Genomic DNA, 24,672 nt, shown 5'->3' with positions numbered 1-24,672 from the left:
CAAGCGGGCTCCGCACCATACGAGCAGCCACTCCTGACATCGGCCGTGTAAGCAATTGTTGAGGGCAGTCTCCTCTGGACCCTCCCATCCCCGGCCTCCACCGCCGCTGAGCGCAGCGTTACATTGCCCCAGCGTTGACACGTTTCCGAGCGGCCACATTGCGCGCCCACCTCCTTACCACGTCCGCCCCTTCGGTTCTGATGCACCGCTTATAGACGACTTCAATTCCCTGGCCAGTCGCGGTCCGCCCTCTCTCCTAGCTCCCCGCCTACCATGTCACGCTCGTTCCGCCGCTCGAATCCCATTACCATCGTCCTCGCTGCCGTTCTCTGCATCGGCTTCTTCGTCTTCTTCTTCTCCGGCAGCGATGGGCCAGCATTCACCAAGAAGACCGGCGCAGGGGAGACAGCCTCGAGTCCACTGTCGCCGCCCTCGCTGCCCTTCCGCAAATCAAAGGGGAACGCTCCCCAGGCCGCGCCGCCCGTGGTGCACTACTACATGAACAACATCACAACCTCGCGCACGCCGATGGAGAACGAAGAGTCCGTTTTGATCCTCACGCCGCTGGCGCGCTTCTACGAGGGCTACTGGGACAATCTGCTGAAGCTCAGCTACCCTCACAACCTGATCTCTCTCGGTTTCATAATACCCAAGACGAAGGAGGGGAACGCCGCGTACGCCGCATTGCAGGCGCAGGTCACCAAGACGCAGTCTGGCCCCAAGAGCAAGCGCTTCGCCGCCGTTTCGATCCTGCGCCAGGACACCGAGATTCCGCTACAGTCGCAAGACGAGGCCGAGCGACACAAGATGGAGAACCAGAAGGCGCGCCGTGCAGCAATGGCCAAGGCGCGCAACTCGCTGCTGTTCACGACCATGGGCCCTGCCACTTCGTGGGTGCTCTGGATGGACGCCGACGTCGTCGAGACCCCGCCCACGCTCATCCAGGATCTCGCCGCCTACGACGTGCCTATCATCGTCCCGAACTGCTTCCAGCGCTACTACAACGAGGACAAGAAGGCCATGGACCAGCGTCCGTACGACTTCAACAACTGGATCGACAGCCCGACCGCACGGGAACTGGGTGCCAAGATGGGCAAGGACGATATCCTGCTCGAGGGCTACGCTGAGATGGCGACGTACCGCAGCCTGATGGCCTACATGCACGACGCCTCGGCCGATCCGGGCGCAAAGGTCAAGCTCGACGGTGTTGGCGGTGCGACGTTGCTGGTCAAGGCTGAGGTGCACCGTGATGGGGCTATGTTCCCTCCCTTCGCGTTCTACCACCTCATCGAGACGGAGGGATTTGCGAAGATGGCCGCGAGATTGAACTGGGAGAGCTACGGTCTGCCAAATTACCTTGTAAGTTGCAGGTTTCGGCTTATCGGAACAAAGCTGACAGAGACCCAGGTGTACCACTACAATGAGTAGACATTCTAGAAGGACGGCTATACGTTGCTGAGAGGGGAACTCCCGCTCCGGCGGTCATTGGGCGGCGTTTATACTGGACCATGTTCGGCTTATTATGCGATGATGAGCGTTCGTCGTGCACTCCATATCACATTCACAATTTTCTCAAAACTTGCTGGCAGGTATATACCAGCAATGATAGATCACGAAGCCGTAAGATATGCTCGTCTTTCCTATTCCATGATGTGTGATGCGACCGCAAGGAAGCCATCGGCAGGGCTCATGAGCAGGTCCGCGGCAAGGCGTTGATGTTCGGCAAGGCGTTGATGTTCTGCAAGGCGTCGATGTTCTGCAAGGCGTCGATGTTCTACAAGCACTGCTGCCTTCACTTGAACCTTTCTCTCAGTCTGTATCTTGGGGGAAAATCCTTGTTAGTCCATTGCCTCGCCTATCCTCTTTGCGTTCAAAGGAAACACCTGTTCGTGCTATTTGTTAGATGTCTTCCCTGCAAAAGCAGTGTTGTTCTTCCTGGCAAGACCACTCACTCCTTTCGCGAACATGTCTCGGGCACACCCCCGCGGTCCCGCCACAAGCCACGCGCCACAAGGTCAGTTCCACATGGCTCTCGCCGCCAGCGTTGCGTCAACCTCGCACGGGATCACGCATTCTGCACTAACCTTCTTTCACGATATACATGATCGCTCCTGCATGCACACGCGTGATTGGAGCTCGAGATCCTAGCTGATAACTGATAACGCCATGCCAGAGTGCAACAGTACAAAAGCGTGCCCGCGCCAATGCACGCAGCCAGCCGACGCTCCGAACTCATGCCCGACGAGACCGACGGGCGCGTGAACGAGACCGGTGACCTGGGTTTGCGACAACGACCGACGAGTGTTTTTGGAAAGGAACCGAGAAACGAGACAGGCAACAAGGCTCTGCGATCTATACTCAAGAAACGCCAATCTTCAGAGCGAGGAGAAGGAGAAGGAGAAGGAGAAGCTACAGCCATGGCATCAGGTCCACAGCAACGCAATACCGACGAGTCCACACCCATAACATGCACCCCCCAAGCGTCCAAGGACTACGCTTCCATATCTGCCGTGCAATCTCGCGACGCCGCACAATCATCGGGCTCCAGAAGCAACGGTGCTGCGACGCAGGAGGGTACTACCGGCACCATAGAAAGAGGTGCTCCACAGCAACGTACGGGGAGTGCTGAGCGGAGAGCTGAAGAGACAGAACGGCAAGATGTCGGGTGGTGGAGCGATTTCTGGGAGAAGTGGGGGAGTGTGGAACTGGAGAACAAGGGGAGTGTTGCTAGGGATCATTTGGCTTTAGGTACGCCCCCAATATCCCACTCTGCCAGTACACACACACACACACACACACACACACACATTCTCTTTCTCCTATTTGTGTGAGATGGGAAGGTTACTTTTGGGAATTGATTGATTGGTTTAACGTCCTATCTGAGTCTAAGACTATGGACGACGATTGCTTTTGGGGAGGGTGGCAGCTAATGCTGGACAGAGAGGACGTTCCTAGCCTGGTTAAGAACGAGTCTGAGTTTTGCATCCATCGGGATAGCAATAACGCAACTCTTCCGTCTCAACTCCTCGCTGCGGTCCGACACCTCCAACAAACCCTCCACCGAATCCTCCAACACCCACAGTCTCTACAAGCTCCGGCACCTCGGCAAACCTCTCGGCGCAACATTTATAGGCATCAGCATACTGATGCTGTTCATTGGTTTCCACCGGTATTTCGAGGCGCAGCACTACGTAATAAGAGGGAAATTCCCCGCCTCGAGGGGAAGCATTGTTGTTGTTTCGGTCGTGGCTGGGGGGCTTATAGTGAGTAGTCTGGTGGTTATACTTGCGACGAGTCCGGCGGTCTTTGAGACGTAGCGAGAAGGGAGGGAGGAAATGGATAGAGGGGAGGTAGGAGTTGTTTCAAGTGCCCTTTGGAGAGCGAGGTGCTTGGAGACAGGAGAAAGTCACGAGTAGCTGGGAAGGGAGACAGATGGGTGTGGAGGGTTTCGGCAAGAAGTGATTTGCTACATCACCCCTACGCCGAAACCTGAAAGGAGGTTCTACGCCAAGATGAACACACAAGAGCATGTGCACATAATGGTTGGGTGCTGCCTGTGAACTACTCCAAGATCGGAGAGATGGTTGAGTACCAAGTCGAGTGCAAAAGCACCTTTCGAAACTACCTACTCCGTGTTCAGGATCTGGAGACGTCCGGGGTCCTATGCCAAGACGAGTACGAAAGCATCTATACCCAACTGTCATGCCGCTGCCTATTTAGTACCCCAGGATGGGATAGGAGGATGGACGCCAAGATGAATGCAAAGCAACTCCACACAACTGTCGTGTCGCTGCCTGTTCCTACTTCAAGATCTGAAAGGAGCCCTGGAGGTCCGCCGCCAAGTCGACTACCAAAGCATCCTTACATAACTGTCGCGTTGCTGCCTATGAGTTCGTGATACCGCTTACGGGTATCCGGGGCTTGGACGGGTTCCACCCATGGCTGCGAGTCATGCGTAGGCGAAGTCACCTGTAAGTACCCCACGGTCTTCGCGTGTGGAGGCACGTTGTCGGTTAGTCGCAGATGACGTGCTGTCACCGGATGGGAAGCTAAGCCGCAGTCAAACAAGTGGTTTGTATACACGCCGGCGTCCACCGGCGTCGACACGGCGGTCTGGCGACTGAGTTCTGGGGAACGTCAAGATGGTGGTGTTGTTGAGATGGAAGGACGACATGAGCCGCGTAAGGGTGGTGGAGGGTGCGCGGAAGAGGCGGCGCGGAAGAGGCGGCGGAGCGATTGGACCCTGGATGCCTCCAGGGGAATCCGCTCGCAGACGTCGTGCTTGGCCATTCCCCAGGCCTGTCTTTTCACGCCAGCTATCAGCAGCCACAATTAGCGCACCTTGCAGCGGTCCCACCCACTCATCGGTTGCTCGTTTCCGCCGCAGTAGTCACTCCGTATAAGAGTGGTCCGCCTCACCTGCTGCGCCTATGCCCGAGTCCATCCCTCTCCGCAAGGAACCGGCCGGAACCAAGAAGTCGCGCCCGCTCGACGAAAGCGACCTTGCATGGTCAGACCGAGAGATCCAGCCTGCAGTCGTCTCTGCCAATTCGCGCCAGCTGTCAACAGAGAACACGCTGCGCAGACAGTCCAACGGCCACGGGAAGAGCGTTGCGTTCAAGGAGCCAGACAGCCCGGAGCTGTCCGACGAGTTCGACGACTGGGATGAGCACGACGCAGCCATGCCGTCCGACCTGAGACACTCGCTGGAGCGCGCCAGAGCCGATGGCCACCACGCGCCGCTGCTCGGGAGAAAGAGCGACGACGAGGGCACAGAGGGCACAGAGGGCCTCTCGCGCAGTTCGCATCGCTTCCACGAGCGCGACCCCGTCACCCAGGCCAGGCTCGAGACGCGCAAGAAATACACATACGCCGCCATCTTCCTGGTGCTCAGCCTGATCAGCTTCACAGTCCAGACAGAGACCGCGGTATACATCCAGCACGAGCTGAAATGGGAGAAGCCCTACTGCATGCTCTACATGACCCACGGCTCGTGGATCCTCCTCTGGCCAACACAACTCCTCCTCCTGCGCCTCCAGCACCGCGACCAGCCCTGGTCCACCTTCTGGCGACGACACACGCAGCTCCTGCGCCAAACCGCGCTGATGGTGCAGCACCAGACCCTGCACCCAACACCGCGGCAATCCCTCGTCAGCCCTGTGCGCTACATGCTCAAAATGACGGCCTTCATCACCTGCGCCCTCACCCTCGCAGGCGGCAGCTGGTACGTCGCCGTCAACCAGACCACAGCGAGCGACTTGACCGCCATCTACAACTGCTCCGCCTTCTTCGCGTACGCCTTCAGCATCCCGATCCTGCACGAGAAAGTGCGCGCCTCGAAGGTCCTCGCCGTCGCCATCGCAGTTGCTGGCGTCTTCGTCGTCGCATACGGCGACACCTCCCCGGCAAAACACGGTTCGAAATCCGGGGGCGGCGCGGGCGGCGAAAAAGCACCGCCCAGCCACGAAGCTGAGAATCGTGCGTTTGGCAACCTGATAATAGGCATTGGGTCGGTGCTGTACGGCTTGTATGAAGTCTTGTATAAGAGACTCGCGTGTCCGCCCGAGGGCGCATCGCCGAACAAGGGCATGATATTCGCAAACACATTTGGCTCCCTCATCGGTGCATTCACACTATCCGTGCTCTGGATCCCTCTTCCCATATTGCACTACACCGGCTGGGAGACCTTTGAGCTGCCGCGCGGCGAGCAGGCGTGGATGATGGCCATTTCCGTTTTCGCGAACGCAAGTGCGTCCTTCCCTCCTTCCCCCTTCCCCCTTCCCCCTTCCCACCTCTGCAACAACACGACGATATACTGACGTCTCACAGCGTTCTCGGGATCCTTCCTCGTCCTCATTTCGCTGACCAGTCCCGTTTTGAGTTCTGTCGCCGCGCTGCTTACTATCTTCATCGTCGCGATTGTCGACCAGCTACTTCCTCCGCCGCTCGATTCGCCGCTTACGAGCGCGGCTATTCTGGGCGGTCTGCTGATTATTGGCGCGTTTTTGTTGTTGAGCTGGGCGACGTACAAGGAGATGGATGAAGAGAGGAGACACAAGTTGGAGGAGAGTCCCAGTGAGCTGGACGATTAGTCTGGGCAATCAGGAGGCGAGCTTTGCCTTGCGTTTGTTCGTATCGCACCCGTAGGGTTTGTGGTGTTTATGGCGTTATGGGCATATGGGCATATGGGTCAAGGCTGGGTGCATGGCTTGGTGCATAGAGCGCGGACACAGCGCACTTGAGCGGGCTCTAGTTATACAGCTGCATAGATAGAGGCGTTGTGGATCTACAGGATGGCTTCAGGCCTTGACATCTAGACAGAAATCTCATCAAGATCAAATCCCTACTTGCACGCCGCGTGATGCATCTCCCTCCTGATCTTCATGCCTCTGCTCTTCCCTCACCTAGCCCTCACGTCTTAGGATGAGCTGATCTTGTAGCTAAAATCATCAACAGTTGAATGGTAATTGATGCTCCTACAACGTCTGGAGTCATCTGCGACGTTAGTGGAAGGAACAATCGGAACTGATTCGGAACTGATTCGGAACGGGCTTTTGACATCTCCAAACATCCACAACCTCACTCACTTCCTGCACGACACACACGTACGCAGAATGTCAGCAACATCGCCGCCAGTACCATTGGCGCTGTCAGATCTCAGCGCAAAGCTTCCTAAACTCGTGCCTCGCAAGCGTAACTCGATCGCTCGCGAACCACCCTCTGCCCCTCCCCCGCCAACACCTGCGCTCGCGCCGCCGCCAGACCTCTCTTCGCACACATACACACACCCTTCGCGCCGCATACTGAGCCCAGACGATCATCAGCTATTCCTCAAGAGCCCAACATGTAGACTCGTACAAGCCTTCATCTTCAATATCGCCGATAGCGTGCAGGACCGCGCCGTGTCCAGCGTGAAGGACTGCGACATCACCAACACCCTAGGCAAGGTAACACGAATACTACAAGAGGCAGAGAAGATCCAAGAGGAGTGCCCGCCGGAAGACACTGGCTCGCGCTTCGGCAACCCCGTGTTCCGCGCCTTCTTGGACAGGATCGAGGAAGCCTTACCATCATGGCATGCCCAGCTCGGCCTCATAAACCCCACCCAAATCGACGAGATCTCAACCTACCTCCTCAACTCCTTCGGCAACAAGCGCCGCATAGACTACGGCTCCGGCCACGAGCTAAACTTCTTCCTCTGGCTCCTCTGTCTAAACCGTCTCTCCTTGCTCCCAGCCTCAACCTTCCCCGCGCTCGCGCTCGTCATCCTGCCCGCCTATCTACGCCTGATGCGCAAGATCCAGGGCGCGTACTACCTCGAGCCGGCCGGCAGCCACGGCGTCTGGGGGCTGGACGACTACCAGTTCCTCCCGTTCTTGTTCGGGGCGAGCCAGCTGCTGCACCATCCGTACATCACGCCGAAGAGCATACACAATGCGCTTGTGCTGGAAGAGGAGAGGACGGAGTATATATACCTCGACCAAATATCGTTTGTCAATTCTGTGAAGAACGTGGAGGGCTTGAGGTGGCATAGTCCGATGCTCGACGACATTTCCGCCAGCAAATCCTGGGCCAAAATCGAAGGCGGGATGAGGAAAATGTTCGTCAAGGAGATCTTGGAGAAGTTGCCGGTCATGCAGCATTTCCTCTTTGGCTCGCTCATACCTGCCGTGGACGGCATGAGTACGGAGGAGGAAGCGGGTGTACCCGGTGAGGGGGAGGAACCAGAGGGTGGTGAGGTCAAGGTGTTCACGGACGAGGCGGGAAAGAGGCATGTGCATGCGGCGGTGGGCTGGGGGGACTGCTGCGGGATAAGAGTACCGGCTGCTATTGGCGCTGAAGGGGAGGAGAGGAAAGGCGGTGTGAGGGGGTTGAGGAGGGTGCCTTTTGATTGACGAACCGGATCGTGGAGGGAGTGTTCAAGTGCCGCGTTGCATGTCATGTTGAAGTGCCGCGTCGCATGTTGAAGTGCTGCATTGCCCCTCCAGGAGGAAGTCTGTGGACAGACGAAACCAGCAAGGCACCGAAGAGAACATCGAAGGGACAAGAGAACATCGAAGGGACGATAGTGGTGGTAGTATGTGCCCGTAGACACTCATGCATGCTTGCACTATAAGACTACATGAGTTGATCGTAACATGTCCTCCTTCGCCAATCCAATATGAACAACTCCACGCCTTGAGAACACCCCTGGGGAATCAGTACCGTGCAGACAACAACAAAACTGTAGAAGAAAAAAGGAAAAAAAAAGTCGCCAGGCTATGAACAAGATCTGTCCATGGCAGCGAGTCAACAGTGCCATGCACATCACAGCGGACTCAACAGTGCCATGCGCATCACAGCGGACTCCCCTCCAGCCCCTCCGCCCGCTCCTGCGTCTGCGCCTCTTCTAGTTCCCGCAGGATCTCGGGCAGCATGGGCTCGACGTCCTCTTCGCGCTCACCGAGTGCTTTGGCAATCAAGCCCTTGTATACGCCCTGTTTCTCGCTCATACCGGCGACGGACAGATTCGCAACGACAGCTCTGACCAGCTCCCTCCTCTCCACTTGCGCGCGGTACAACAACAAACTCAGCCGCAGCTTCTCCTGCATGTCCTCCTCCTTCTTTGTCCCTTGCTGCACCTGCGGCGTCGCACTCAGCAACCGTCTCAACTCTGCCTTCTGCTCCACCTCCAGCAAACTCTCTGCTTCCTCCACCAACCGCCTCAGCTCTTCCTCGTGCGCAACATCTACGCTCTCGTCGTCCAGATCCAACCCCCGGTTCTCCAGCTCGCTGACCTGTTTCCGCACAGCTTCGAGCTCGGCCTGTCGACGCTTCACGACGCGGCTGGCGTCGAAGGATTCTGCTTCTTTTTCGGCGAGCTCGGATTCGTAGGCGAGCGCGAGTTCCTCGCATTTCTCGAGGAGCGTCGGGGCGACTTTGGTCATCAGATGACTAGCCGTCTGACTTCGGTATGTTTGCTGCGGCTCTGCTCTACTGCTCGGCAGCTGAATCGGTAGGAGCGGGCCGCCGTCTAGCTGGCTTCCGAACCCGTTGAGACGATGTTCAGGCGGCGGGGCGAAGGGCGAGGAGGATGCTTGACGTGGCCGGCCGTGCATGCGGCGCCGCGAGTTGAGGTCGCGGATCAGATCGTCGGCGGTCTCGCCTTTCTTGTTGGGCACATCGACGCTGACGTTCCTCCCAAGCAGGGAACGAACGCACTTCCGCGCGCCGTTGCGCGCCGCGATCATGATGGCCGTGTCGCCGTTTTGGTCCGCGGCGTTGAGCAGCCGCGTGACCTCGTCGGGGATCCACGTCTCGGAGAGCTTGTTGATGATGCAGTCGAGGTACCATCTTGCGCAGACGTATTTGTTTGACGAGGAGGTGGTGGCGGCGATGTGGTGGAAGACGGTGCTGCCGAACCAGTCGGTGCGGTGTACGGTTTGCTGGAAGATTCTGACCATCGAGGGCATGGTTTCCTTGTCGAAGTTGTTGGTGAACATGACGGCGCGCATCAGGGGCGTCTCGAGGTTATTGGATAGACAGTCTATGCGCGCGCCGCGGTGTATCAGCTCCTTTACGACGCCGACGTCGCCCATGGCGGCTGCCCAGTGCATGGCGGCGTGCCCTTTCTCGTCGATGGGGCGGTCGAGGTTTATGCTCGGCGGTGGCTCGGGCCAGGAGTAGGCGTCTTTGTGGTCGAGCAGCATGAAGTAGTCCAGCAGCTGGTCTGCCCATATTTGGTGCTGCTGGTCGAGCAGCGACATTTGGTCCATGCCCCTCTTGCGTTTCCGGCTCTCCATTGAGTACTGCGCGGCGTCCATGAGGTCGTGGTCCCCCAACATCGACTCGGACACAACCGTCTCGTTGTCCGGCGTGTCGTCGCGGAAGATGTGCGACTGCAATTGCGAGGCGTTGTCGTACGGGTCCCCGCCGACGTGCGACTGCGAGCCGACGAAGGACTGGATCGACTCGAGCGAGTAGACGTTGTTCTGGTGGTTCTGGTGGTTCTGGTTGTTCTGGTGGTTCTGGTTGTTCTGGCTGTTGTGGTTGTTCTGGCTGCTCTGGCTGCTCTGGTTGTTCTTGGCCGTCCGCGCGGCTGCAGCGCTCGTTCGCGGGGGCTTCATGCGGTTCGAGGCTGCCGTCGCATGCTTCGGTGCCGGCGGAGGGCTGCGGTCGCCTGGGACGTAGTCGAGGATGGCGCGCATCTTCTCGAGCACGCCGTTGCGCTCAGCCAGGATGCGCCCGTCCTCGAGCGGAATCCATGTGCCCTGGTATTTGCCATAGCCGCCCTGCACCTTCTCGTGCACGCCCTTCTGCACTTCTCTCTCTAGTATGCGTGTGCGGGCGGGCTTGTCGTAGTCGGCTACTTTCAAGATATGGGTCGCGTTGATCCAGTCGTCGGCGCGCCGGCGCATGACATGGTTGCCGTTGACATTGACCTCGTATACAGGCACATTGCTGTAGGTCGCCGAGTAGACCTTGCCGTCGGGCAGCGGGGGCATCGTGGCGGTCCAGAGGGCCCAAAGGTCCGGCGTGGGTGTGGAGAAACAGCTGACTTCGCGTCGACGTGGTGAAGTTGGTGGACGTGTCGCGCGTTCCGTTCCCGCCAGTCGCTCCTGCCTTGCCAAGCCCTCGGACCTCCCAGGCTCATCCGCCGACGACATTCACCTCATCCCAGCGCCCGCCCTCTCCGCCCGCCATTGCGACTCCCCACGCACTCGCGCAACCATGACCGTCACCGAATCGATAAAGAATGCCGTCGGCCTCAGCGACCAGAGTGCGTGCTGACAACCCACGGCCTCTGATTGGCTGCAATGCCTTCACGAAGCACACCACTGACACCTCTGCAGAGGCCACCCGCGAGGAGATGAGCGCCGCCCGCCTCCCTCTCGCCTACCGAGACTCATGCGCACACCTTCTCATCCCGCTGAACCGCTGCCGGCACGAGGAGTACTACCTGCCGTGGAAGTGCGAGGTACCAGACGCCCAGGACAGTGGAGTACGAGACGCAGGGACACTGACACATGGCAGAATGAGCGTCACACATACGAGAAGTGCCAGTACGAGGAGTTCAAGGTGCGCGTGGCCAAGATGGATGAGCTCAGGGCGGCCAAGAACGGGCAGCGAAGCAACTAGAGAGCGAAAAGAAGATGGACGTCACAACACAGCAGCAACAGAGTCTGCATGTATATACCTCGGCAGGTTGCGAATTGACTCGGATCGAAACTTTGAGGCAGCGCGTCCAGTTTTGACAGACCAGAAGCTCGCGCAGCAGACTGATAGCAACAGCAACCACAGACTGTGTCCAGCCGCACTGCAGGCACAGGAAGAGAAGAATGCACATGACAGTGTGAGGCTTCGCGCCTCTAGTACAACGACAGCACACCAGATTCTCTCTTCAGTCTTGACCAACCGAAAGCTTGCGCGGCAAACTGACAGCAACAGCAACTAGAGATGAAGTCTGGCAGCGATGCAGGTACAGGAACAGAGAATCGCGCGTTCCAGTATCGGGAGTGTAGCTCCAGGATGTCCACAGCACATCGACCCAAATGCCACAAACCATCTCGATCGGTGATTTCCTCATCTATAACTCTGCCCACATCCCTGTTCTACAGCTTAGCCTTCGTGTCCGCAAGCGCAGCCTGCTCCCTCAACAGCTTTCTCTGAATCTTGCCAGACTGCCAATCGTTAGCTGCTACTACCTTCCAAACACCTCGAAGCCGAACTTACTGGATTTTTAGGCACCGTATCAATGAAATGCACACCGCCCTCCAGTCGTTTGTGTCTTGATACACGCTCCGCAAGCCATGATTTGATCGCTTCAGCGAGCTCTAGTGTGGCTTTGTCGGGGTTCTTAGGCACGATATAGGCTCGTGGGGCTTCGTCGCCGTTGCTGTAAATCGTCAGCTCCTCGTTTCGAATACTGTTCATGGCCTGAATTAGGAAAAGGATAACTTACTACGGCACCCCAATCACAGCCGCATCCTGCACCTCCGGATAATCCAACAGTATGGCCTCCAACTCGGCCGGCGCAACCTGCAACCCTCTAACCTTGATCAATTCCTTCTTCCTATCCACAATGAAAAAATGCCCCTCTTCATCTACATACGCCACATCCCCCGTCTTCAACCACCGTCCTTCGCCAAACGTCTCCTCCGTTGCCTGCAGCTTGTTCCAGTACCCTTTCATTACATTCGGGCCACGGACCCAAATCTCGCCGCGCTCACCCCGCGGCGCTTCAATCTTGCCTTCGTCGTCGAGCACGATCTTGGCTTCGCAGTTTGGCACCAGCTCGCCCACGCTGAAGGAGGCGCTGTATTTGGAGGGGTCGAAGATGGTCGCTGCGCAGGTTACTTCGGTCATGCCCCAGCCTTGCTTGACATTGACTTGGCCGTTGGACCACAGTCTCTCGAATTCTTGAGACGCTTCACGGCCGAGTGGGGCTGCGCCTGAGGAGACGTGCTCGACGCTGCTGAGGTCGAATCTGCGCGTTGCTGGGTGCTTGGCCATGGCGATGAGGACGGGGGGGACGAGGACCAGATCGGTGACTTTGTACTTCTGGACGTATGTGAGCATTTCGAGGAAGTCGAACTTGGGCATCATGTACACGGGGACGCGCTGCTTCATTGCATTCATACAAAAGACAGCTTGTGCCATGGCGTGGTACATTGGCAAAAAGCACAAAAGCCGCTTTTTGGGCAGGTTCTCCTGGTAAGTTGGGGATAGCGTTTGCATGTGGATCTGCTGCGCGCAGTTTGCGACATAGTTGCGGTGCGTGATCATGACGCCTTTAGCGACGCCCGTGGTTCCCGACGAGTAGTTGAGGGCCACGACTCTGTCGAGTTCCTCGGGCGTCTTGAGGTCTGGCCAGGCGTATTTTTGGCCGTTTTGCTCGGTGTCGAGGAGGCTTGTCCAGTGTTGGATATGTCCCAGATCGGTATCTTTTTCTACCTTGCGGCCGTCGAACGTCGCAGTCCCGTCGTCGAAGATGAACACCCGGTCTGCAGACAGCCCGGCTTCTTGCGCTGCAGCAATGCCAGTGTCTAAGCTTGCTTCGGTGCAGATCAGATACTTTGCTCCCGAGTCTTTGAGTTGGTATGCTAGTTCTCGTGCTACATATGTGGGGTTTGCGCCGGTGAAGATGCCCTCGGCCATGATCACGCCCATTACTACCGACGGGAAGAATAGCGTGTTTCCAGAGAACAGCAGCACGCGCTCGCCTGGCAGCAGGCCTGAGCGCCGCAGCCCGGATGCGAAACGCTTAGCATAGAGCCGGTAGTCTTCGAGCGAGAGAAAGTATTTGTCCGGCTCTTTTGCTGATATGTACGCCGGCGTCTGTGGTAGTTCGCCGTGTGGCGAGTCGAAGATGAATGTCGGAAGGGAGACTGGCGGCGTGGGAAAGTTCCAGCGGGACTTGATGACCATGGTGACGGTAGAGCGAGGTTCTCCAAGTGCAGCAAGATTCTCCGAGGGCAACGAAGTACTTTGAGGTCGATTTCGAGGTGACAGTGGTAAGCACGGGGTAGGTAAGCAGACAATATGCGGTAGAAATGTTAATAGCTGACCAAGGCTAACCCCTGGGTATCGCAGTGTAACGTGATGGCTCGACTGATCAATAGCTCGAGGTACCGAGTAAGCTGCACCGACTCACTGCTTGTTGTGGAAAGTGGTGAGGTTGTGGCTGGCTTCCGTCAGCTTGCTGCCGCCATCGATGTTTGAGCTTGTATACTTGTCTAATCGGAATGTGATAATCTGCTTGGAACGGACCTTTGTCACTCTACAATAAAGGCGATGTGAAGGTACAGCTTCACGGTTAGCAGCTCCCCCGGATTCGAGGTCAACTCCCGAGGTCCACCCCACAGGTCCACCCCCACAATAGGGCCATAACTCCAACATCGCACAGGCCAGCAGCTAGTCCGTCGTAGACCATCAGCGTATCTTTTGGGTTAGCAAGGGTCCTCCGAGGCGTGTTTGGAGGTCGGCTGTGGTTCCGAGAAGTTTGTTGCGGGGATGGTTTGGACCGAGGCATTTGGAGAGGATGAGCGTAAGCGAGGCTGCAGGGCTGGTGAACGGAGCAACTGTACGGACATGACGTCGACAAAACATGTATAGATAAGTTGCTGTGATCTGAAGGCAAGATGAGGAAGCTCTGACCAGGTGGTCGAATAAACGGGGTTAGAAGTTGGCCTCTTTCAATTCAGCCGCATGAGCAGGGCCGAATCCATATGTCGAAGGAGCAACCAGCTCTACTAGAAAACCACAGCAACAACAACACCTCATCTCGCATCTCGAAAATGCAGCAGATGATACAATGAGACCCGAAGGTTATTACAAGACTCGAAGTATGCCTTTTCAGCTGATTCGCAGATATCATCCGGCAATGGCACCGCTCTACAGAGCTTCAGCACGCTACGGACTGTGTACTAGAGGCCTCCTCGGTCAAGATAATTCAAATGACCATAGACAAGAAGGCCTGGCAGTGTTTGCGTCTCGTCACTACGCGTTCTTCGTACCTTCACCGAAGACAGCCTCACCAAACCGGCATGTTGATTTTACACTTTCTATCGATTATCAGCTTATTAGACCTGTTAGTCCTGGCAAGACGGAGAATAGTTCATAATGTGTGGTCAGCATGAGCAGGTCACGAGTGGTTGGATCGAATGTTCAGTAGTTTGAGCGTTCAGGCTCTCGAAGTGAAGGCGACTTTTCGCAACTACCGTTTGTCACAGATCACCACACCTTCTCCTCCCCTCCTTCTTCTTCGGCTGTTCCCAATTTTCCATATGGCATGTGTAGCGACAAGAATTCACCATGACCCCGAATACGACACACCTGAAGCGACAAGTATGGCAGCCAACACTCCTCCGAATGTGCAAGCCAAGATGGACATGTACGCTCACTTTCGTTGCGCAGATAGCCAGCTACTGACCTACGATAGCACTCGCCGCAACCAGCTCAAATCACCACTGCTCCACCTTCCCACCAAGATCAGAAATGAGATCTGCAAGCTGGCCGTAGGTTCTGAACACGATGGACCGTCTAGTACTTGGCCTGTGTTTCCCAGCGAACACGTCTACCTTGGACTCGCACATGCAAAGAGCTTCACGCTGAAAAACGTCTGCTCATGTTCACACTTTATAATTTCGTTTTCGATAATGGTGAAGAGTACACCTCTCTCATCGCCATAACGACCATGACACAATGAACTGCAATCAAGATTTTATATTTTAAGATCATCTGCACCAATAGTAATGGCGGACGAGATGGCTTTCACTTCAAGATTTTCAGGCCTGCAGAAAGTAGATGTCGACATTCTGTATTTCAGCGACTCAAAGACAAATTTCATCAGGCAGTGGAGCGCTGATTTGGAGAAACGCAACGAAGGTGTAGTATTCGACATCAAGGCTGAGAAGGCTGCAGATTAAGACTAGCACAAAGGGGGCCCTTAGAATGGAGCGGAAGTAGAATGTTATGAAGATAGTGATCATGATCGATGATCAGGGCATATGCCAATAAGAAGCAGGTCCATCAGACAGTGCTGCCTACGAAGAATCTACGTAACTTGCGCTCTTGTAGATCGTCTTTCCATGGATCGCTCCTTCCCACCAGATGAAACGAGATGTACTGATTGAACGAAATCGACCACAGTCGAGTGGTGTAGAGTAGGTCTGAACAAGAGTCGTGAGGGACTGTAAAGATGGCGCTTTCGGTAGCGCCCCTTGGCGTCGTAGCTCCCTCGAGGCTTCAGGAGCTCATCAACATCGTCGCCACAATGACACATCACCATAACCTACCGACCTTTCTGCAACACAGCAACAACGAGAGGATGAAGCGCGACATGCGATATGCGGCACGTTGCCAGGCCGACACTGACTCAGACCTCGCATTCGCGTTGCTGAAGGAGATGCGAGGAGGTTGGCGGCTTTGGTCTAGAACGATCAACTGGCCGTGAAGCAGTCGCATCCTGATCTGAAGGTCAATCATGAATCTGATTGTAGATCACAGTGCTGCAAAACCGTAAGAGATGGACTGTCAAAAAGAATTGCGACCTTTGCTGAGGGTGCTCAGAAGCTCCTGAAACAGTCGGGAGGTTGTCAGAAGACCGGTGAGGCTGCACCGCACTAGACCACAACCGATTTCAAACCGAACAGTTTCACGCCCCGTTACTGAAACGCTCACCATGAGCTGGCCAAAAAATCATTTCTCGGATGTTGTTATTCCTGTGTATGCCTTGACTTTGAGGCACACCTGACAACTATGCTGTCATCGTTCAAGGCCCACATTGACCGCTGCCCGTGGGCAGTCGTACTGCACGCATTGCACTCCTTGGAAACCTCTTCGAACAGAACAATGCTTAGATCCTGTGTTTCGATCGCCAAGTATAGAACGAGGCTTGGCTTTTGATACATTTCGAGTCCCCAGTTGCCAAACGTCAATGCGCTCTCCGACAATGCGACAATCTTCCGCCGACATGTCTTCGTGCACTTCCGTGGAGCAGACTCACTTGAGAGTCTGGAGAAGATCTACCCGTAGTGCACATCCTGGCGCAAATGATCATAGTGGGTCTATCGGGGAGATCGTTCGACCAGCATCGTCTCAGCTCTCACCTCCAGGTCTGTGCACAAGGTATCACAGTCGCTATCCTCACGTTTGGAAACCTGATTCAGTGCCATGCAGCCTAGCCTACGGTAACTTGCAATGGCGAATGCTTGTGGATGGCTAAGCTTTGGGTGGCCGCAACGGCACCGCACGCAGTATATAAGACGATATGCTCACCCTCCAGAGTAATCATCAACATCCACAACATTTCCAGACTAGCTTTCCCATTCCTTCTTACTAATTGCTTTCTTGCGCCGGCCGCTTGTTTAATCAGCTCAAACTTCATCACGCTCAACAGCAATCTTCAGACCTTCCTTATCAACAACTTTTAATACCTTTTAAGTCTTCCAACCAATCAATCAAAATGCGTTACTCCATCGCCTTCGCCGCCGCTGCTCTTGCCAGCTCCGTCTCCGCCCACGGTGTCATCACCCAGGTCCAGGGCGCCAACGGTGTCAACATGCCCGGTCTCTCTGCCATCGACGGTACTCCCCGTGACTCCGGCAACCCGCTCTCCGGCTCTGAGGCCGATACCTCCATCATCCGCGCTAAGGAGATGGGCGGCAAGGCCTCTGCTCTCGGCCGCACCCAGGGTGGCGGTCCCGTCGATGCTGCTGCTGCCATCGCTACCTTCATGGGTACCGGTGCTGCCGGTGGCGCTGCCGCCGCCAACAAGCGTGGTCTCCTCGATGCCCTCACTGGTGGAGCTGGTGGTGCTGGTGGTGCTGCCGCTGCCGGTACTAAGACCGCCAAGGGTACCACTGAGCAAGGTGTTGCCGCTGCTGCTGGCCAGGGTGCTTCCCAGGGCCTCCCTACCACCTCCGATGACGGCACCATCACCATGACCTTCCACCAGGTCAACCAGGACGGTGCCGGTCCCCTGACTGCTCAGATCGATGCTACCTCCGGTGGTACCGACCCTGCTGCTTTCCAGGACGCCACTGTCACCCAGGATGTTCCCGGTATCGGTATTGGTGGTCTCTCTGCCGCCTCTGTCATGGACTTCCCCGTCAAGGTACGCTCATATCCACCATCATCTTCACAACACAGCTAACAACACTCACAGGTTCAAATGCCCCAGGGTATGACTTGCCAGGGTACCGCCGGTGGCGCCCAGAACGTCTGCATCGTCCGCATGCAGAACGCCGCTCTCGCAGGCCCCTTCGGTGGCTCCGCTGCCTTCACACAGTCCACCGCAGCCAAGAAGCGCGCCGTCGAGTACAACCTGCGCAAGCGTCACATGGCCCGCGGTATCCTCGGTAAGCCTGAGTAAGCCATTCACTCATCTGGAGTGCACTGGTTGGGAGAAAGTATGGCGGTTGCTGGGCAATCTAGAATATGAGCTGATAGAGGGCTAAGCTACCTACTAGAGGTGTTGATGCCTGTTTCTTACTGTAACTCACTCATACCCTCTTTTAGTGTTTGTTGTCGTTGCAGTTAGTATGGGAGGAATGGGGACCGCATGGTACGTAATTATTGTGGTAGTGTAAATATAGCGAGTCTGGATCTGTTCAAAAGTTGTCTTTTGCCTTGCATTGTGATGTTTCTACCTTGACTGGATCTCCTCGATGCATTCCCCGAGCTGCTTTTGCTTCACCAAACAGAAATGCTACAGTCTACGACTCCGACTCGAAAGTGCGATTAGACTTTCGGCAGCTCCACTTGATGTTCCTCAGATCGTTCCTTGTGAAGATCATGTGGGAACAGCGCACGTCTCACAAAGCTTATTCCAAAGATCATGGTGAAACACGGATGGCAAACTCCCGATCCATATACCCTGCAAGTCGTTGTTTCCCTTCCACTACGCCTAGCGCGAAGGCATTTTGATCAACCTCACTGTCAGTAATTTGACGATAAAGTGTACGAGGAGCTCTATTGAGATGATGAGTAAAGTTAGATGGGCAGCACTATCTGGAGGAGCATCTTACCTACTCCGCGGACCCAACCAAAGAAACCCATCTACAACATACAGAAGGCATTGTAGTCCTCACAGAGCCTGATAGATTGCAAATAGTCTGCAGGCTGGCACTGAGTACCCCCGATACAGGTAAGCTTAACCTCAGCTTTTCCTGCTACTTGAGGGAGGGAGGGTCCGCCAGATAGTGCTGCTCGTTCAGATTAACTACAGTCGTTGCGCATGTAAGACAATTATCGAGGTTTATCAGCTAGGATTTCGATTGTCCTTGAAAGCATTGAGCAAGTTCTCTTAGTTGAGTTCAGATCACCAACAAGCAGGCTCTGCGGACGAAAGTTCAAACAGGATTTGGCAGCTTGACCTTAATATCAACAAGGTCTTCTTTCGTATAAGGGTAGAGTGGCTCAAAAGACACCCAGTTCATCGAAAATGACTTATCCTTGTAGGTAGATGTTGTGACAAGGCGCTCAGTGGGTTGCGGAGCACGCTTGTCGAAGATACCATAGGTAGAATGACTATTGGTCGTTGCACGTAGAGACCTATGCTCTCATAAGATGAGGGTCGTAACTGAGCCCAGCCAATGCTCAACGGATCCAACAAAGTTTACGTCTCGTTCACGTCCGTAAAAATGTCTGCGTTCGTTGAGCAGTCATAGGGCAACGAGGACTCCTGGCTGAGCGTGCTATTCCTTGGACAGTGTCAGACGAGCAGCCGCACGCTTGCGTCGCCAGTTCTCCTCCCGGTGGTCCTTCTTTTGCTTCAGCATTCATCGGTGATTCTGTTCCTCTGATAGTTTATGCCGGGCCACAATGATATTGTGGTACTGCTCAACTTTCCATTGCGTGAAGTGGTAAAGCTCGATTACCCTATGGTCTAGGTTATAAGGAATTGTACGCTCTGCGCCCTTGTAAACTAGGACCTGCATGAGGAGATACTCTAGCTCTGTGTCAGAGATGAAGTTGTGGGCGGGGTAGTATACAATGTTCTTTGCTAGGCTGGTCATGATTTCAACATCGTCCAGAAGTGAGGGAAGGAACTGCCGGGGAGAAGAGAAAGTCGAGGAGACTCTCACAGTCTGTGTCGGAGAGGAAATCAGGAGTAGTCATGCTGGTGAGTGTTGTAAAGTCCACAATGTGTATTCTCTATAGTCGTCGCCATGATCGGTGGACGTACCGTTTCCTCGGACTCGACGGAGGCAAAGTACAGGCACTTTTTGTGGCTTCGTAGTGTAGTTTTGCGACATTGCGTGCTGTAATTGGCTAACGACTCTTCAGGGCCTCTTTTCACCGACTTTTCGATTTTAGCTGGGAAGCCGAAGAGCAAATGTTCGGCTACGGTTTGACAAGCCTTTGCGTGGTTGATGTTCGAGGTTCTTGCCACGAACTTGTGCAATCCCTCTGCAAACGCAATGCCACGAGCAAGACACATGGGTCTCTGACGGACGATCTGGGCTCGAAAGACAACCTAGTGTGGACCTTTGTCTGTCCAAGCTCTTTCACCAGTGCTAGTCCTCCCGGTCTATGGCTCAGCTCGCCCATGTGAGCTCATAACCATACACTGTACGACGAAGAAGCTCGTCCTATAAAGAGATCAGCACGTGAATGTCATGTTATCTCGAGGCAATACTGACTCCCGGGTCTTCTTCGAACATCACCTTGTCCATGACTTTCTCTAAAGTCTTGGTGACAACAAAGCCGGCCTCACGGGCTAAGTCAAAGAAAGCAAGGTCCTTTTCGAGGAGCCAGGGTCGGTATGGTGTAAAGAACACGTAGGCCTTGGAACTTGGTGCTCTCTTCAAGGTCAGCTCTACCGTTCTGATGAGTTTTGCGTGCTCGGAGTGATTGAACAGGAGATCTGCAAGAACGAGCACATCAAAGCCTCCGTCATCGCCCTGGTGACTTGTTACAGTTTCGGTCGATGCACCCCACAGATAACCCTAGGAGGGTCAGCGACGATGCAGGACAGGGTGAAGGTCTGCTGACCTCTGCAGCAATCTTCCTTGGCATAGGCAATAGATCACAATGATCGATGTTGTAACGAAGGTTCTCAATCAGTTCAGCATCAGGGTAGTCCGTCACAACCACCTGTGAGGCTCCATTGAGGGCACAGACAAGACTGGGAAGTCCAGCCCCTGCGCCAAGTTCAAGCACAGTCTTTCCTTTTACAAGGTCATCTGCATGCTCCTCCAGGTAAGCTGATATCGTTCGCCCAGCGTTCCACAGGAAATGACCCTATCTACGTCAGTGATTCTGCCGCGATAGCCGTTGACAATATCAAGAAACAGAGAAGTTTGGCCGTCGTTTCAATATCCCGAACGATACCAAATACGGAACCCTTCTAGAATGTAACTGCGGGAAAAGAAAATGACGAAGTGAAGGCTCTTGCTCATGCTCAAAACCACGGAATGTTGAAGCCTTACCCACAACGGATTATGGCCCACCAATCGCACAGTGAATTTCTTTCCAGATAGCAGCTGGTGGGTAGCAAAGGTTGCCTCCTTTTCTGGTTCGAAGTAATCAGCAGGCTCCTGAAAGAGGTCCAAGCCTCCCTCGTCATCTGAAGCCATCGTGCTAAAGGCAAGTTGTGACGAGGCGGTCGTCTTGCCCAAAGGAATGAGCGAGGCGCTAAAATTCAACCAGGCACTGGTTGAGCCACATGCCAAGAGAAACCCCCCTCACTAGCCACTATCACGTGCAAATAAAGAGCGATCCACCGAATTGAAGGTGAGACTCCGCAAACACTCTTGATGTTTCCGGTGCGCATCGATGCGGGGGAAGGACGTGTAGCTTCTCGAATTGTAAGGCTCGCCATCTTCAGAGTGCTGGCGCGCAGATGTATGAACTGTAGCTTTAAATGTTTCGCCTAAGCAAATAGCCTTCAGAAAGCTATCTTCGATGGAACGCCGATGTCAGACATCGAGCGAAATCCACAAGCACATTCGACACCTGCCGGTTGGGCCTGATGGTTTTCCGGGCGGTAGCATCTCATAGCTAACTGGAAATCCATGGACGCCGTCGCAGTGACTCCTTCCACAAAGGAGTTGAGGCACGACTTCCTGGTTGAGCACTTCTCCCTTCAACTTTCCTCAAACTCGCAAACACTTTATATTCCGATTCTCTTCCGTCGCTCATTCAGTCCTCTTGCCCCGTTCCTTTAAGGCTATCTTGCCTGAAGCATCCAGCGTCCGGTCTTAGCCCACTAACCCGAAAGAGAGGAAACTTGCTCATTTAGCGCCATCTTCACGACTTCCAGCATCTCACGACACATTTGGACAGTCCAACCAACGAGAACCGTGCATTAACGCTGCAACCCTGAGTCAACAGGCGTGAACGAGAGGCTAAGAACCTCGAGTGTCTCGAAAATCGATTGCCGCTCACCCCGTTGCCGCAGGTTTCAAGGCGCAAACCACAGTGAACGACATCCACACCGGCTGATCTTCTGTGGGCGACGGGTCGCTTCCGGCTCGTTTTCTCTGGCGCCATCACGAAAGAGAGAACAATCTTTCCTTGCTGGTCGTATTCAGTTTATTTTCTTCGCTACAACACCGCCCATCAATCTGCAACTGTCCAACACCAAAACCGCGGGAACCCGTCGGCAAGCCTCCGGTTGCAAGACATCACCAGCCACGCGGGTATTGGACCCCTACAAGTCGCACAGGCCATATCCAGTCTCGAGCACTTCTTTTCTCCCGAACAAATAGTATCTGCAGGGCACACACAGGAAGGCATAGTCGAGCCCAGTCGATCTCTTTGCCGTGCGACCAGGATCGGTGTCTGGCCCACAGCCTGTCACCAACGTCCAAGCGACACGCCACTGTACCCCTCTGCAACATACTCTCCATGTGCGCTGTGCGCATCGAAGTTGAATACACGATCGTTGGAATCACCAATCGCTCATTTCATTTCACTCGGCTCACCGCCGGGTTCACTTGTCGTAGATTGAGCAAGTTTCGACAAACTTGTCTTAACCCCGCATCATGTGGGCCGACATCAACGGAGAACGCAAGAAGGTCGCTTGGTAAGTTCATCTTACTCTCAACTTTGTGTGCGACGTTTCTCACTCGTCGTTATCTGCGTCGCCAACCACGTCTTCTTTCAAAAGTCAGTATCTCGTCAACAGCGTGGACCTCATGCAACCGAGAGATCCTTTCCATCGCTCAGGTTTCGCTCGAGGCCGGTAGCTGTTTTATATCCTTGCCTCTCCAGCAATGCCATCTTGACAGGCAGCCAGAACATGGCTCCTTGATTGGGGCGACGGTCGTAGCTTTTATTTACTAGACGTTGACAGATAAATCCACTGTACTATGCTAACGTCATGTCAGTGGCCCTTGCATCCGAGGACATCGCTCCTCGAAATGTGATCACCGGGACCGAGTCCTTGTCGAGGTTCGCAAGCCTGGTCGACCACTAAGTAGTTGTCCCCATCCTACCGGCTCATGCAGCTGTGAGCGGATTGTTATCAACTACACCATCCCCAAGACCTCAGAATGTGCTTGTCCGTCAGAACGGGCACAATCCGTGGCAGTTGCTGGCAGCAGCCGAATCTCGAAACCCAAACGGAAGTCGACTGCGATACATCCTACCTCGTTAGAGAAAGCCATCAAAGCTAGCCAAGATACTGAAACCGACACCTCATCCTACAACACACCAACCGAGAGAAGCGCCAGCAATGAAGCCTCACCTCCGTCAAGTGCAAGCTCAACTCCTCGCATGCTTCCGACGCAGAAAGAAGAGGTATCAGGCTGTTGTAAACCCAAGGGTGCGCCACCACTAGTCGCTCAAGGAGGAGGTTGCTGCAGTAGTAAAGTGAAACAGCAACCTCAATCGACACCAACGCCAGCGCCAACTGCTGCCCCCGTCAAATCATGTTGTTCTGGTAAGGCACAGTCGAACGATGTTTTCAATGTCCACAATGCTGTGCACAACATCGGTCAGCAATTTCAATTCCAGATCCAGCATCAACTCAGGAAGCCTCAGTACCAGAACTTCCAAGCACAATGTTCGCCAGCTCCACCTCCATTTGGCTTCGGTGCGCCAATATACAATCACGCCGCAGCAGCCTACCAACAGTCAATGACGATGCCCATGAACGGTGCGATGCATGAGTCGTTACCACACCATATTAACGGCCACCAAACACCGCAGCATAATCCCGAGCACAGCTGTCACTGCGGAGAAGGATGTAGCTGTTTCGGATGCGCAGCCCACCCCAACAACGCTACCATGATGGAGTACGTCCGACTAATGGCGCAATTCCAATATACTGGTGCCTTCGGAGGCGAACAAGCACCACTTTACGACATGCCCACGTACGCTCACCACCCCGGCTTTAGAGCAGAGGCCAGTCCCGATATGAGCTTCACATCGCTACCCCAATCCTACGCATCGCCAAACCCAGCACACATGCCCTTCCAAGCCAGCTTAGACGCAACCGTCATGACCGGTACACCTCTCAACCTCTCCAGCCCCTGGCGCCAACCCTCCGTCTCCACTCCTTCCATCGAGCAGCCGCAATTCCTCGACAGCGTAACAGCGACCCCCACCGAGTCGCAGCTGAAACTCGAAATGGCGCCCCCACCCACGATCCCAACAGCAACCACACCCATCGCCGACAGCCCGAGCGGCAGCAACGAGGAGGAAACACAGACGCTCTCACCATCGAGTTTCTTCTGGAACGAAATGGTGCTTCCAGGCTGCAACGATGCAACTGGAACGTGTCAGTGCGGAGACGGATGTGAGTGCGTGGGTTGCTTGACGCATGGTGGGCATAATGGGATTGCGCTTGAAGCGACGAGTATGAGTGAGCATGGGGCTTTTCCGAGTTTCACTGCGGATGCAGGGTTGAGTTTGACCTTGGGAGACCCGAGCTCGTTTTTGAACTTTAATCCTGCGAGCTGACAGCATTGAAGGGCTCGTGTGGGTGACGGCAGTTGAGATAGTGGTATCGATGGGAGAGGTGGTTGAATCTCTACTCTTTTCGTTGTACATGTTTCGGCAGGAAAAGCGTGAGGTAACGCGCACGACCTCAAACCAGTCTATGAAGAAAGCATTCGCATTAGGGACACGTATTGCATATGGGGACGGATAGAATGTAGCTTCGCACCCATACCCATAAGTTGTCGATAGGTCTGGCACTTTAGCCTGAACAATTATGAGTTAACATCATGTCGTCGAGCA

The 24,672-nt window shown here is 54.9% G+C and overlaps 12 protein-coding genes across 12 annotated transcripts; 8 read left to right on the top strand and 4 right to left on the bottom strand.

Moving 5' to 3' along the window:
* The first annotated feature begins 10 nt into the window (after positions 1 to 10).
* Positions 11 to 1,621, top strand: BU25DRAFT_391091 (glycosyltransferase family 62 protein). Its single transcript, XM_033704599.1, has 2 exons — positions 11 to 1,359; positions 1,408 to 1,621. The coding sequence occupies exons 1-2, from the start codon at positions 274 to 276 to the stop codon at positions 1,426 to 1,428; spliced, it is 1,107 nt and encodes a 368-aa protein (XP_033562602.1). The 5' UTR covers positions 11 to 273; the 3' UTR covers positions 1,429 to 1,621.
* Positions 1,622 to 2,582: 961 nt separating this feature from the next.
* On the top strand, positions 2,583 to 3,317 carry BU25DRAFT_309890 (uncharacterized protein; the record flags this gene model as incomplete). Its single annotated transcript, XM_033702116.1, has 2 exons — positions 2,583 to 2,748; positions 2,941 to 3,317. Coding segments are annotated over 2 exons (543 nt in total), but the record flags the coding sequence as incomplete, so codon positions are not given.
* A 1,365-nt stretch (positions 3,318 to 4,682) lies between these two features.
* BU25DRAFT_366123 (uncharacterized protein) lies at positions 4,683 to 6,347 on the top strand (the record flags this gene model as incomplete). The annotated part of the gene is made up of 2 exons (XM_033703839.1): positions 4,683 to 5,748; positions 5,830 to 6,347. The coding sequence occupies 2 exons, from the start codon at positions 4,683 to 4,685 to the stop codon at positions 6,090 to 6,092; spliced, it is 1,329 nt and encodes a 442-aa protein (XP_033562600.1). The 3' UTR covers positions 6,093 to 6,347.
* A 255-nt stretch (positions 6,348 to 6,602) lies between these two features.
* On the top strand, positions 6,603 to 8,152 carry BU25DRAFT_391081 (Phosphotyrosyl phosphatase activator). The gene has a single exon (XM_033704598.1). It carries the CDS (start codon positions 6,615 to 6,617, stop codon positions 7,893 to 7,895), a length of 1,281 nt encoding a protein of 426 aa, XP_033562599.1. The 5' UTR covers positions 6,603 to 6,614; the 3' UTR covers positions 7,896 to 8,152.
* On the bottom strand, positions 8,133 to 10,121 carry BU25DRAFT_409973 (ankyrin). Its single transcript, XM_033706176.1, has one exon. It carries the CDS (start codon positions 10,104 to 10,106, stop codon positions 8,337 to 8,339), a length of 1,770 nt encoding a protein of 589 aa, XP_033562598.1. The 5' UTR covers positions 10,107 to 10,121; the 3' UTR covers positions 8,133 to 8,336.
* A 589-nt stretch (positions 10,122 to 10,710) lies between these two features.
* On the top strand, positions 10,711 to 11,118 carry BU25DRAFT_430737 (NADH-ubiquinone oxidoreductase B18 subunit family protein; the record flags this gene model as incomplete). Its single annotated transcript, XM_033708618.1, has 3 exons — positions 10,711 to 10,759; positions 10,833 to 10,957; positions 11,014 to 11,118. 3 exons carry the CDS (start codon positions 10,711 to 10,713, stop codon positions 11,116 to 11,118), a joined length of 279 nt encoding a protein of 92 aa, XP_033562597.1.
* A 394-nt stretch (positions 11,119 to 11,512) lies between these two features.
* Positions 11,513 to 13,643, bottom strand: BU25DRAFT_35213 (4-coumarate-CoA ligase-like protein). Its single transcript, XM_033703390.1, has 3 exons — positions 11,942 to 13,643; positions 11,713 to 11,875; positions 11,513 to 11,660 (listed from the first exon to the last, which is right to left on the bottom strand). Exons 1-3 carry the CDS (start codon positions 13,405 to 13,407, stop codon positions 11,592 to 11,594), a joined length of 1,698 nt encoding a protein of 565 aa, XP_033562596.1. The 5' UTR covers positions 13,408 to 13,643; the 3' UTR covers positions 11,513 to 11,591.
* A 1,639-nt stretch (positions 13,644 to 15,282) lies between these two features.
* BU25DRAFT_409970 (uncharacterized protein) lies at positions 15,283 to 16,027 on the top strand. The gene has a single exon (XM_033706175.1). The coding sequence runs from the start codon at positions 15,680 to 15,682 to the stop codon at positions 15,932 to 15,934; it is 255 nt and encodes an 84-aa protein (XP_033562595.1). The 5' UTR covers positions 15,283 to 15,679; the 3' UTR covers positions 15,935 to 16,027.
* A 735-nt stretch (positions 16,028 to 16,762) lies between these two features.
* BU25DRAFT_35195 (uncharacterized protein) lies at positions 16,763 to 17,954 on the top strand. The gene is made up of 2 exons (XM_033703378.1): positions 16,763 to 17,596; positions 17,648 to 17,954. Exons 1-2 carry the CDS (start codon positions 16,946 to 16,948, stop codon positions 17,852 to 17,854), a joined length of 858 nt encoding a protein of 285 aa, XP_033562594.1. The 5' UTR covers positions 16,763 to 16,945; the 3' UTR covers positions 17,855 to 17,954.
* Positions 17,955 to 19,427: 1,473 nt separating this feature from the next.
* On the bottom strand, positions 19,428 to 20,081 carry BU25DRAFT_35179 (uncharacterized protein). Its single transcript, XM_033703369.1, has one exon. It carries the CDS (start codon positions 19,922 to 19,924, stop codon positions 19,589 to 19,591), a length of 336 nt encoding a protein of 111 aa, XP_033562593.1. The 5' UTR covers positions 19,925 to 20,081; the 3' UTR covers positions 19,428 to 19,588.
* On the bottom strand, positions 20,022 to 21,062 carry BU25DRAFT_339251 (uncharacterized protein; the record flags this gene model as incomplete). The annotated part of the gene is made up of 4 exons (XM_033702759.1): positions 20,022 to 20,075; positions 20,127 to 20,432; positions 20,479 to 20,727; positions 20,916 to 21,062. The coding sequence occupies 4 exons, from the start codon at positions 21,060 to 21,062 to the stop codon at positions 20,022 to 20,024; spliced, it is 756 nt and encodes a 251-aa protein (XP_033562592.1).
* Positions 21,063 to 22,153: 1,091 nt separating this feature from the next.
* BU25DRAFT_409966 (uncharacterized protein) lies at positions 22,154 to 24,656 on the top strand. Its single transcript, XM_033706174.1, has 2 exons — positions 22,154 to 22,513; positions 22,818 to 24,656. Exons 1-2 carry the CDS (start codon positions 22,473 to 22,475, stop codon positions 24,391 to 24,393), a joined length of 1,617 nt encoding a protein of 538 aa, XP_033562591.1. The 5' UTR covers positions 22,154 to 22,472; the 3' UTR covers positions 24,394 to 24,656.
* Positions 24,657 to 24,672: the final 16 nt, after the last annotated feature.

This window comes from Macroventuria anomochaeta (assembly GCF_010093625.1).
Source record: "Macroventuria anomochaeta strain CBS 525.71 unplaced genomic scaffold BU25scaffold_13, whole genome shotgun sequence".
Classification (NCBI taxonomy): domain Eukaryota; kingdom Fungi; phylum Ascomycota; class Dothideomycetes; order Pleosporales; family Didymellaceae; genus Macroventuria; species Macroventuria anomochaeta.
This window is presented reverse-complemented; position numbering and strand designations above follow the sequence as displayed.

Coding starts and splice junctions, on each gene's coding strand:
- BU25DRAFT_35213 (XM_033703390.1), bottom strand. CDS start 13,407: ATGGTCATCAAGTCCCGCTGGAACTTTCCCACGCCGCCAGTCTCCCTT. Junction 11,876..11,941: donor GCTGTGATTGGGGTGCCGTA/GTAAGTTATCCT, acceptor GACGATTTACAG/CAACGGCGACGAAGCCCCAC. Junction 11,661..11,712: donor ATACGGTGCCTAAAAATCCA/GTAAGTTCGGCT, acceptor AACGATTGGCAG/TCTGGCAAGATTCAGAGAAA.
- BU25DRAFT_391081 (XM_033704598.1), top strand. CDS start 6,615: ATGTCAGCAACATCGCCGCCAGTACCATTGGCGCTGTCAGATCTCAGC.
- BU25DRAFT_409973 (XM_033706176.1), bottom strand. CDS start 10,106: ATGAAGCCCCCGCGAACGAGCGCTGCAGCCGCGCGGACGGCCAAGAAC.
- BU25DRAFT_391091 (XM_033704599.1), top strand. CDS start 274: ATGTCACGCTCGTTCCGCCGCTCGAATCCCATTACCATCGTCCTCGCT. Junction 1,360..1,407: donor ACGGTCTGCCAAATTACCTT/GTAAGTTGCAGG, acceptor ACAGAGACCCAG/GTGTACCACTACAATGAGTA.
- BU25DRAFT_35179 (XM_033703369.1), bottom strand. CDS start 19,924: ATGTGTCTTGCTCGTGGCATTGCGTTTGCAGAGGGATTGCACAAGTTC.
- BU25DRAFT_409966 (XM_033706174.1), top strand. CDS start 22,473: ATGTGGGCCGACATCAACGGAGAACGCAAGAAGGTCGCTTG. Junction 22,514..22,817: donor GAACGCAAGAAGGTCGCTTG/GTAAGTTCATCT, acceptor ACGTCATGTCAG/TGGCCCTTGCATCCGAGGAC.
- BU25DRAFT_409970 (XM_033706175.1), top strand. CDS start 15,680: ATGGCGCTTTCGGTAGCGCCCCTTGGCGTCGTAGCTCCCTCGAGGCTT.
- BU25DRAFT_35195 (XM_033703378.1), top strand. CDS start 16,946: ATGCGTTACTCCATCGCCTTCGCCGCCGCTGCTCTTGCCAGCTCCGTC. Junction 17,597..17,647: donor TCATGGACTTCCCCGTCAAG/GTACGCTCATAT, acceptor CAACACTCACAG/GTTCAAATGCCCCAGGGTAT.